The sequence below is a fragment of the Poromitra crassiceps genome, assembly GCF_964638095.1.
Source record: "Poromitra crassiceps genome assembly, chromosome: 13".
NCBI classification, from domain to species: domain Eukaryota; kingdom Metazoa; phylum Chordata; class Actinopteri; order Beryciformes; family Melamphaidae; genus Poromitra; species Poromitra crassiceps.
Window position 1 is genome coordinate 21,455,401 of NC_139644.1, and position 12,582 is coordinate 21,467,982.

At 44.2% G+C, this 12,582-nt stretch overlaps 1 protein-coding gene across 1 annotated transcript in view; it reads left to right on the plus strand.

Moving 5' to 3' along the window:
* Nucleotides 1-3,544: 3,544 nt before the first annotated feature.
* LOC310787650 (SH3 and cysteine-rich domain-containing protein 2-like) overlaps nt 3,545-12,582 on the plus strand; it is a gene marked incomplete at both ends in the record, with an annotated part of 33,621 nt that continues 24,583 nt past the window's right edge. Inside the window, one exon of the mRNA XM_083649128.1 lies at nt 3,545-3,634. Coding sequence (XP_083505254.1) covers nt 3,545-3,634 — 90 coding nt within the window. The remainder of the gene's footprint in view (nt 3,635-12,582) is intronic.

Here is a 12,582-nt window from a genome sequence, read left to right on the forward strand (position 1 = left end):
TGTGTGTGTGTGTGTGTGTGTGTGTGTGTGTGTGTTTGTGTGCGCGCATGCACTTACGTCTGCTTACGTGCGTGCATCTGAGATGGAAGCACAGATGAATGAGCAGGATCAATGCATCAGCGGAAAGAGCAGCAGGTCTGGTCCTGATGTGGCGGCACCATGACGACCGCTGTCTCGCCTCTCCTCGACCCCCACGGGAGTCATTTTTCTACCCCTCTCACTGCCTGCATCCAGCTATCATTTCCCCATTTTCCAAATCACAGAGAGGTCGCTGTGTATCACTCTGGTTCGAATGTTTATTTTTAGCCGGCTTGTACAGACCTGGGGTATCAGATGGAGGATGGAAAGTGGGTGTCAGGATGGGGGAGTTTTGTCTGTGTTTTTTCCAAGTTGGAAAACAGAGGGATCAGATCAGAGCTCACTGTCGCTATACATATCACCGGATAATTGCTTGCATTTATTTTAGTCAGCAAAGCCACTTCTGAGTTGTGTGTGTGTGTGTGTGTGTGTGTGTGTGTGTGTGTGTGTGTGTGTGTGTGTGTGTGTGTGTGTGTGTGTGTGTGTGTGTGTGTTCCTTTCAGCAGTCACTCTACAGCGCCTGTGCTGTGGCACTGCTCAGGTGCTATGATTCAGGAATAATTAATGTTATCAAGAGACTCTCTTATCTTCTCTTTTCCTCCAACACACTCTGTCACCCTTCGCATCTTGTGACAGCACGGAACAAACGTTGATGGAGGGCTTAGGTGAAATAGGTTAATACAACGCAGGTAGAAAAGTACCTTTAATGACATTCTTCAGCAGTATTCTCTAAATATAGCCCTCCCTGTCCGCCCTGTGATGCATGCTGTATTATAAGACAAAACTCAAAACCGCCATTTATCACCCTACAGGCTGTCTCCCCTTCTTTCACCTTCGTCAGTTTATTACAGAAGTTCAGTGTCTGTGTCCATGACCTTGCCCCTCTCGCTTTCCAAGGTGGCTTTCTAACAGGAGGAGCAATCAATAGAAATTCATCCAAGGTGGCTGGTAAAAACTAGGTGGGAAATGAACTTCCAATCAGAGGCCTCACACACCTCCAGCTTTATCACACCTCTAGCCTTGTTGCAATTGCCTCAAGACCGGAGAGACGAGTCTCTGATGAAGGTCTAAACCCAGAGGCAGGGCAGTCACCTTTATAAAGCAGCCTTGCCTTCAACTTCTGAATTCTGTGTTTTAAAATAACAACTAGGTTATTTGGATGCTTTAGATAGTAACACAGGTGGCTCTCTGTAAATAACTTTACAGGGCCAAACAGGGAAAACTAAATGAGGTGTGGAGAGATACAAGATTGCTAAAAACAGATATGCTGTTTTTGTTCCCACTCTCAGACAAGCTGAAAGTAGTCCAACTTGTCCCATATGGGTCATTTATGTGCTCAGGAAAGGATGACTGCTCCACCTTAAAACTTCATCAAATAGGCTACAAAGAGACAAAGTTCTGCAGGTGCTACTTTTACTTCTCGTTCCCGGTAACATTGCTCTAATAGGGACTTAGTGTGTCTGTGGGAGCCTACTGAGTAGTGAGTTTAAGTTTAGAGAGTTTGTTATACGTATGGCTTTAGGGCAGTGGTAGCCAACACGGTGCCCGCGGGCACCTGGTCGCCCGCGGGCACCTGGTCGCCCGCGGGGTGGCGCTGTGGCGCCCGCAGGCCACGTTCGGAAAAATGTTAAAAAAAAAAAAAAAAAAAAAATTTACACAAACAAGACAAAACAGACAAACAGGCTCAGACACAGGGAAAAGAAAGGAAAAACAAAACAAAAAACAAAACAAAAAAATATAATCAGAAAAATGTATTTTTTATTTGTTTTTCTCCTCCCTTCCCACAATAACACACAAATGTAGAAAATAATTGGTAATGCATACGTTTTAAAAACGTTTATTGTTTGTATAATTTATTGTCCTTGTATAATTAATTATTGATTCACTATTTTGATCCGCCTGGGCTGGGGTCAAACTTTAGTTTTACACTACGTCATTCACTCTGCGACAGTGCGACTGCCAGCTGCCAATGATTATATCAGTTGGCTAAGCTAAATGATGGAAAGCAAGAACAATGGCAGAAAAGCGAAAGAAAAAACATTACCAATTTCACAAGGAGTGGGAGGAAGAGTTCTCCTTCACAACAGTGAAAGAAAATAGTGTATGTCTCGATTAAATGCATAATACTCATTATTTAAAGGTAAAGCGAGCAAATTTCAACAGGTAGACCCCCACATGACTCTCTACCCTTCAGGTAGCCCTCGACCTCAAAAAGGTTGGTGACCCCTGCTTTAGGGCATCTTAATAGCAGTGATGCTCAACCTTTTTCATATCAAGGACCCCTAATTTAGTCCACATTAGGGCCATGGACCCCCACTCGATGAGATTATGTCTCTTGAACTCAAATCTGAGATTGTCTTTAGTGTTAGATATTATTTTGTCCACAATTCCATGCATTGCAGTCAGAGAGATAACGTGAAAATATATGATCAAAATTGTCATTCTTCTACCTTCTCTAATTGCATTAACGAAGAAAGAATGCTGAAGTTTAACATCTCAGAAATTTTCTGGAGATCTTCTGGAACCCCCAGGAAATTGTCAGCCTAATCCAAACTGGGGTCTGGTCATGAGGTGGTTTCCAGGATTTTCCAGGACTTTTGAGGTGGTTCCAGGACTTGATGACTTGCCCATAACCTTCCCCATATCATAAACCACCACAATGCAAAATTCCAGATCAATCCGAGGTGGGGTGTGGGCCTGAGGTGATTTCCAGGATTTTCCAGGACTTTCCAGGTGGTTTCAGGACTTGATGACCTGGCCTGGCCATGACCCCATAATAACCCACCGCCATGCAACAGTTCAACCCAATCCGAGCTGGGGTGTGGGCGGGCATAAATACTCACACAGACACACAACTTCAATTTTATTACCATAGACGAATCCGAGCAGAGTTGTAAAATAAATTGCCCCAATCATGCCCCTCAGAAGCGCGGGAAGGCGTGCCTCAGATTGCGCTCGGCTAGATTAAATTACCTGCATGCGGTGGAAAGCACAGTGCGTTCTGGACTTACACTTCACCATACCTTCTTCTACACAACCTGTCCGTTCTTTGGAGTTGGTTATAAAAGCTGATATTTTCACATCGGTGCTGTTGTTGCTGCTTGAAACCTTTTGGCATCTGGGACTGTACCACACTGGGGCTTTGCGCACCAAGGACCAATGCAAGTAAACCTCCGGAATACATGACTTGCTCAAGATATAAACCTGCTGTGTAGGCTATGCGTGTGTGCATTTATGTGTGTGTGTAAATCGGATAATCAACCTCTATAGTTTTGTGTGTGTGGAGAGCAAATGGATATCATGCGTTCACCTCGCTGCGCGCACAAGTCCCTGTGATGTGGATCTGTCACACTTTGTCAAGCTCATATATGGCTGAAGACGGACATTCCCTAGCGACACGTCACACTTTGAGGAGTTAAAACTGTCTACTGTTTTGTGTCTCAACCGATCTTCTACCACAATACCGATGATGACTGAGAACAATGAGCTGGAGAGCGAGCCGCAGCTCCAGCGCTCTCCAAACACCATGCCCATCCACCCGACGCATGCATCCAAGGTAAGCAGGCAACAGCCTATGGCTACACACAGTCTCGTGTGTGTGTGTGTGTGTGTGTGTGTGTGTGTGTGTGTGTGTGTGTGTGTGTGTGTGTGTGTGTGTGTGTGTGTGTGTGTGTGTGTGTGTGTGTGTGTGTGTGTGTGCGTGCGTGCGTGCGTGCGTGCGTGCGTGCGTGCGTGCGTGCGTGCGTGCGTGCGTGTGTGTGAATGACTGGTGCACCTGGATTTAGTGGGGGTGCAGTAGTGAGTGCAGGCTGGCAACATCACATCAATGAAACATAATAGTGTAGTATAGGTGTTATGGTCGGGGTCCCGAGCGTGGTCCCTGATGAACAGATGAGGTTTCGAAAAATGGTCTCACTAATGAAATGGCTAGGATGGAGACTAACATCACACATGAATGAATACAATTGGGTTCATTGAATCCACCTAGAGTCTCAGCTTTCCAGTCATACCCAATTTGTGCAATTCCAAGGTTTAGGGACCCACTATGCAGAAATATTCAAATAGAATTATGCGGAAATAATACATTTATATTGCATGCAAAAAAATGGCATGGTTTTTGTCAAAAACTATATGGGATTAGCATAAAGTGGGCATGTGAAGGGGATACCTGTGGGTAGGCCATATAAGCCATTCTCATTCAGATATCTTGAGGTGAGAGGTCAAGGGACCCCTTTGTAAATGGCTATGCCAGTATTTCTCTCATCAAAATGTAGCCTAAGTTTGGAGCGTTATTTGGTCCCTTCCCTTGGCATGTTTGGTACTAATGGATGCCTTATGTCTTCTAGTTTCATATGATACCATGATATATTCACTCTCTTTAAAACTGAGCCTCTGAAAGAGACCCCTTTGAGAATGGTCATACCAGTTTTTCCCTCGCTAACATTTTGCCTACATTTGGAGCATTATTTAGCCCCTTTCTCGACAGGTTAGGTTAACATGGTTGGTACCACTGGATGCCGTAGGTCTTCTAGTTTCATATGACATCAGTATCTTCACTAGCTTAAAAAAATGTGGCCGCTACAGCCTCTGAAAGACCGTAATATCGGCTGTGGATTCAAATTTTAACTGAGGGTGCAAAATATTAAACTGGGGTGCAATGCATGCTCTTGCACCCCAGTAGAACCGGGCCTGGGTTTGTTTTGTTTGTTTATTTGGTTTGTTTGTTTTTCATAAAATGTTCGATAGCCTACATGAATCTCTAAGCGAATTAGGAGCTGAGAAACTTTTCTGAGTTTCCTCCACTCCTTGGAGGAATCCTGTAGACTAATCGATGGTTTTGTGGTTATGGCTATTTTTGTACTCTTATTAACCCATGTATTTGATGTCAATAATTACATCATTGTTACATCATGACATGATTTCAGGTGCTTTCATCATGAGTGCATAACCCCTCACGTCAGGTCTGATGTCAGTTTCCGGATTCAATGCAGACTAAACCCAGCCTTGTACCCACCCTTTTCTTTGTCAAATAGTGTTTATGAATCTTTGCAGTATAAATTCACTGAATACATTATAATAAGGAGTATCAGGTGGAAGTTACTTAAGGGATGGATCTTAAGCTGAATTAATGTTTTATTATGTATTGTATTGGTGATTCTTTGCTTTATGGTGATTAATGACCCCCTGAGACCCCCCCCCCCCCCCACACACACACACACACACACACACACACACACTACATCGCTGCATGTTCATGCTCATTGTGTCAAATAATAACTCTTTCAAGCAAGTTGTAGGTGATCACACTACAATAAGCAGAGATGTAACCTTCAGAATAGCTGCAATTCCTCTATTTGTGTAGCCTGCACAGTTTGAGTTTCTGTGTATAGCTCTGCCTCAATCATCTTCACAATATGATTCCATTTTAGTTATTGACACAAACGAGATTTGAAGAGCCCACCCAGTATAAAGCTTTGTGAAGGGCTGCATGCTTTTCACATGGAATGCTTTTACAACACTTCATTCATTATTAGGCCTATGAAGACAACTTTCCTTGAACCAAGCTTTTGTCTCAGCCTACCTTCACCCCTCTCGCACACGCACGCATGCACGCGCACACACACACACACACACACACACACACACACACACACACACACACACACACACACACACACACACACACACACACACACACACACACAGTACATACTGTACATACTGTACATACTGTTCACAAGCCACCTATTATTAGGTTAGGTTAGTTTGTTAATTGTCACATCATTTTAGCTCCCTTTAAATGCCCAGAATTCAATCAGCCCAGCACCCACTGAAGGGTCGACGCAAATCTGCACCCATATAGTTGTTTAGGAATCTATTAGGAGGATATTGCAGTAAATATCAGCTGTTCTCTGACGTGAACCAAGGTCTGGTCCCAGGAGATGCTGAGGTTCAGGAGAATGTCTTCCTCAAATGCCCATATAATACACATAGAGGCCATTTACACCTGGCGTTAACATGCATTTTCTGTGATCAGATTGCAATCAGATTGTGTTTTATCACTTGAAATGCCAGGTGTAAACACCCCCAAAACGCATTGAAGAAGGATTGCAATCTAATCGGCCAAACCACCTCCGGAGGTGGTCAGGGATGCATTGTGTACACAGTACACAAGTGTAAATGCAATGTGTCCTCTCAATCTGGATACAGCAACTTTATGCGGATTGAGAGGGCAACCATTTCTGCAATCAGATTGTAGAAAACGCATGTTAACGCCAGGTGTAAATGGCCTCATATACACCAGGGGCCGGTTGCACAAAGCACGTTACTGTAAGTTAAGACTTTCCTTTCCGATTTAAGGTGTCCATAAAATAAAATCGGTTTGCGCAAAACACCATTAAATCTTCTCCTTAAGGTTAAACATTTTAAGGAAAACATAAGCACAAGATTTAAGGGTGTTTTGTGCAACCAATTTTATTTTATGGACACCTTAACTCGGACTCTAAGGAAACTCTTAACTTAAGGTGCTTTGTGCAACCGGCCCCATGTCCCTTACCTCAGTATGCCCGCCTAAACCCATCTAGCTGTCCATCTCTAATTAATCAAGTGAAAAGGGACTCTTGGAAGATTAGCCAATAGGCTAAAAGAGATCCAAATAAAAATCAAATCAAATCAAAAGGGAGCCTCTGGGTTTGATTCTCATGAAGCGATCTAATCAGAGACATATATACTACACACAGTGTAGCTACACCAACCAAAAGAATGACAGGGAGACAGAGGGAGTTGTGATAACAGATGCTGCCTGAAATCAGCCTGCAGCAGATTTACCATAGATGGATATATGAGAGATTTAAATAAAAAACAGTGCAGGAGATGGTGGCAGAGGATTAACAGTGAATGAAGTAGGGACTCTGCACTGTGGTCCATCGCCAAGCCTGGCAGATGTGTGTCTGTGAAGAGGCAGCTGAGATGCTTGAGCAGCAGCAGCCATCAGCCTGTAGTGTGTGGCTCCTCGTTCAGAGCCGCACAAACTCCCAGGCCTGTTGCCGCTTCAGGTGCCTCTCCTGTAATCAAAGTGCACAGGTGGTGGTGAAGCTGTTCCCTAAGCCCAACGCAGGAGGAGAGATATAAGAGCCTTACAGGAGTACAGGAGTCCAGCAAGGGTTTGGGAAATTGGCCAACTTACCTGTTATAAGTGATAAGAACATAGGCACCCAAATCCTCAATGTGTTCCTGGTAGATTGCTCACCCCAGTTCTGTATGTGGAGTGATAGTAGGTGCCTAGCATTATCTCTAAAGAGAAAATGAGAAGTTGTAGCAGCTCTAAAGTGAAATGGTAAGTAATGTTAATTGATATGCGCTGCGCGCCCAAGTCTTGACAGCTTTGTGATTGATAAAAAAAACACACACACACACACACACAAAATATGCTATAAAAATAATGGTAACACTTTACAATCAGGGTAAGGGTTATGCCTAATAGGCATGAACTAACCCTTAATTAACATTTAACTAATGTGTCTGATATTAAATTCAATTTTTGTGTATTTTTTTGCATACATTATTAAATAGGTGCACTGAATACCCAGGTATTTGAACTAAAATAAAATAAAAAGTCATTTTTGGGTTCAGCTCATCTTCAAGGGTCAGTTAATGCTTATTTACATGGTTGTGTTTTCTCTTCAGATGCAGGGGGGTAAGACAGTCGACAGAGCTGAGCAGGGCAGTTAGTCGAAGAGGGCCAAGGTCTTCATTAATTAATGTAACACCTTCACTGCTGTGATGAAAATTGATGTGACACTTTGGTGGCATTGTCACAAGGGTGTGAGCTGGACACAGTGCGTGTGGCCACAAGAAACGGCCACACATTCACCGTGTCTACGCTTTTATTGTGACGATGCGACGATGAGACAAGCTCGCAAAATCTTATCTGACCCCTCTCATGTACTGAATTCTGAGCACGAGTTACTGCAATCTGGCAGGAGATACAGGGTACCTCTGTGTACTGTAGGTATAATAGATACAAACATTCATTCGTTCCTCAGTCAATCAGACTGATAAATGAAATTAATTAGTGAGCAGTGAGCACTTTATAACGGGTGTATGTGCAATGGTGTAATGTTGTATGTTGTATTGTTAAACTGTATGTATGTATGTATGTATGTATGTATGTATGTATGTATGTATGTATGTATGTATGTATGTATGTATGCAGCTGGCCCTTACTCTGAAACAAATGTCTCCCTAGGGAGATGAAAATAAAGAAAACTTGAACCTTGAGTTGTGCGTCACTAACCATTTGAAGAAAAGTACCTGTTTGGGAGATACTCGTCACTGTTCCTCATTCAGAAATAGCATCCCCCTTTGTGTGAGACTGACAGGCATTGTGTTGGGCCTGGGCCTGGGCCTGGTGTGTGGACAGTGATTGGGTGAGTCAAATGGGGGAATGATGAGTTGCTGGGGCGAAGCTGATCGGTTAGTGGGCGAAGACGAAGGGCCCCAGCTGAGTCTGGGGGGGGGGGGTTGCATAGTGGCAACTGGCAAAGGAAAGTGAACAGAGACTACATTTTCCAAAGAGCTTTGCTTCCATTAAACCAAAGCATAGTAACAATAAACGCTTGGACTTTTTTGAACTGAAAAAAGTCAGAGAGAGTAGTTTATTATTTGCTTGTTCCGTTTTGAATCAACCACCTACGACGCAAGCTGTGCGACAAAGACCCGAAGAATTTGATCCCCAAAGAAATCATGCACCTAGCACCTGAGGATGATGATGTGGTCTGTAACCACATTATTCTCTTTGATGACCTAGAACTGAATCGAGCCAGGAGACTACGTCCTCACTGCACTGTTACACCCTGCCACCCCTCCTACAGCCTCTAAAATGATGAAATACCTGGAATTAGTGAATTAGCTATTCCCTTTGTGACATTGTTTCGACATTTTGTTCTCACGTTTGACATTGGGTGAATCCTCTAGCACAGTCTAGAATAAATCGTTATAGCTGTGCGGGTGTTTATCATTGCATCCCCAGTGGGACCAAGCCTTCGTTGCTCAGTCTTGACCTCTTGGCATGCTGGAATATATATATCTCCGGCTGTGCCCGGTGAATTCTGACAGAGAGAGGAAGAATCACATTTTAAAAGCTGCTTCACTGAATTATGGCCATATAGCCTGTTGATCCCTCAATACTGCATTGATTTTGGACATTTATGTACACGTGAGAATGTATGGGGGCTGGTGTATGGATCGAAGAGGTGACAAACACAGGCAATTATGCCTCCACTGAGACAGCAAGAATGCCTCTGGTCTGCATCAGAGTGGGATTTGCGCTGCTCGGAGGATATTGACAGTGCAGGTCCGCGTACATCTGAGCAATGTTATGCATTTGACATGCTGTCGTGAGTCATTTGTGAGTCACATAAATCATTTATTGAGCGATAAACACTTGCATAGAAAACAGGTCTTTTTTTGGGGTGGGGGGGGGGGACTTTCAGCAGTTCGGAGGCTGTAAAACAGATTTGAAACTTAGCAGATTGATCTGTGCGTCACTGGCGCTGTAACTGTTCCAGAGCATACCACACGTTTTTCACATACTCTGTACTGCAAGCACCTCATAAATAAGTATAAATAAGTAAACAGTCATGAAGTGTGTGTGTGTGTGTGTGTGTGTGTGTGTGTGTGTGTGTGTGTGTGTGTGTGTGTGTGTGTGTGTGTGTGTGTGTGTGTGTGTATGTTTGTGAAGGACAAAGACATAAATGGAGGTGCATCACGAAATACAGAGAGACGAAGAGTAAGGATGTAATTGAGTACGCGTTTGCATTGTCCACATCCCTTCCATACATCTCAGTTCATCAGCATACATGGATGAAGACCGGCTACGCTGTAGAAATGTCCGTTTTAAAGGAACATGCATTTTGAGAGATTCGCCTATTTGCCATATTCCAGATAGTTAGACAAGAAGAAAGATACATGCCCTTCTCTTCTCTGTGCGTGCAGTATAAAGTAGCGATGCGCCCCTCCTGCTAGTTAGCTTAGCACAATGACTGGTAGCCGCGGGAATCGCTAGCCTACTACCCCCGTTAAGTCACCAAATACACATTACAACAGCACCAAAACACTCCTATGTACTCTCATGTACATGTTGTGACTCGTGCATTCACCACGCTATGAAATAATAATGTAAAATTACGAGACATTTTAATTTTCAAAGCAAATATACATAAGCTGGAACTTCCGGTTCTGTCAGGATGGAAAGCAGTTGCTTTATGTATTTGCTTCAAAAATTACAATGTATAACACAATAAGGCCGTTGGAAGCCCTAGACAAACAAGATAAAGCCTTAACATTGATGATTGTGCCCAGGGCTTGTATCTGCCGTCACACTGCACATGACACAAAGGCGCTTTGACACACAGTTGCGTTCCCAAGTTTCTCACATGTTTGCACTGATCTCTCTCTCTCTCTCTCTCTCTCTCTCTCTCTCTCTCCCAATCAGAGCAGATGAGTGTTGGCGTGGCAGCTCGAGCTGCGCCTATAGAGCATGTGTCTCAATTACAGCTAATGGAATCGGCTGTGTGTCTGAGTGTGGCTGTGTGTCTGAGTGTGCGAGCTTGAAAATCAGTCCTGTTAACTTGCATTTTACAGTAATATTAGCAGAGAGGGTGACGCTTCTGAGCCCACGCCAATGTGACGCCACATTTGATCCAGGTCATCGGTACGTACAGTATCCAATCATGTGTGTCATCTCATTCCAGTCGCTGTGATGATGTCTGTGGGATGTCTCGTGGATGAGGATGAGTGAGTCAGAGTGAAAACCAGACTGTTACAAATTACATTATATACTCTTGGTAGAATGTGTCATAGTCCAATATGCAATATTGATCGCCTGCAATGTCATGATAATATCTGGCTCGTGCACAGGGAACTGCCTCCGAGAGAGAGAGAGACTGCTGTCCTCCATCATCTCTCCACTCACTGCTGACATGTCATAACACTCTATCAAGCTCCAGTAAAGAGTGAGATAAGCCAGTGGTTCTCAAACATTTTCACATCAAGGGCCCCTAAACTGACACAAATTAGACCACGGACCCCCATTTGATATGATTCTTTCCCAGGGTCCCCCATCTGATAAGATATATATATATTTTTTTTTACTTTTAGATGTTTTACAGTATTACAGACCAAAATAGTCATGCATTCTGTAATGTGTTACTCATGGATGGAATTATAGTGAAAATAAATGATCCCCCTTTTTAATGGGGACCCCCTGAAACTTAATTTTAGAACCACTGAGATAGAGCACAGTTGTATAGGGAAGCATTGGAATAAGGCAGATAAGGAAAAAACAACAAAGTGCTAGACACACGCACGTGCCCTTGCACACGCGCACGCACGCACGCACGCAGCGCGCGCGCGCGCACGCACACGCACACACACACACACACACACACACACACACACACACACACACACACAGTGACAAACTGTTTTCATCTGTTATTCCCAGGGACAAAGAGCTGTAAACAGCATCTCTCTGTGAAGTCATTATGTTTGGAGCGGAGCTGACATGAGCGCAGGCAGACAGATTGTGTGCACAGGGAGTGTCTGTGGCTTACTGATTATCTGCCTGTCTGTCTGTCTGTCTGCCTGTCTGTCTGTCTGCCTGTCTGTCTGTCTGTCTGTCTGTCTGTCTGCCTGTCTGCCTGTCTGTGGCTTACTGATTATCTGTCTGTCTGTCTGCCTGTGGCTTACTGATTATCTGTCTGTCTGTCTGTCTGTCTGTCTGCCTGTTTGCCTGTCTGTGGCTTACTGATTATCTGTCTGTCTGTCTGTCTGACTGTGGCTTACTGATTATCTGTCTGTCTGTCTGTCTGTCTGTCTGTCTGTCTGTCTGTCTGTCTGTCTGTCTGCCTGTCTGCCTGTCTGTGGCTTATTGATTATCTGTCTGTCTGTCTGCCTGTGGCTTACTGATTATCTGTCTGTCTGTCTGTCTGTCTGTCTGTCTGTCTGTCTGTCTGTCTGTCTGTCTGCCTGTTTGCCTGTCTGTGGCTTACTGATTATCTGTCTGTCTGTCTGCCTGTGGCTTACTGATTATCTGTCTGTCTGTCTGTCTGTCTGTCTGTCTGTCTGTCTGTCTGTCTGTCTGTCTGCCTGCCTGTCTGTGGCTTACTGATTATCTGTCTGTCTGCCTGTCTGTCTGCCTGTCTGTGGCTTACTGTTTATCTGTCTGTCTGTCTGTCTGTCTGTCTGCCTGTCTGTGGCTTACTGATTATCTGTCTGCCTGCCTGTCTGTGGCTTACTGATTATCTGTCTGCCTGTCTGTCTGTCTGTCTGTCTGTCTGCCTGTCTGTGGTTTACTGATTATCTGTCTGTCTGTCTGTCTGCCTGTCTGCCTGTCTGTCTGTCTGTGGCTTACTGATTATCTGTCTGCCTGTCTGTCTATGATGCCCCCTTGCCACTGCATGTTGGTATCAAATAACCCGCTTCCCCGGGGGGAAAGCATCA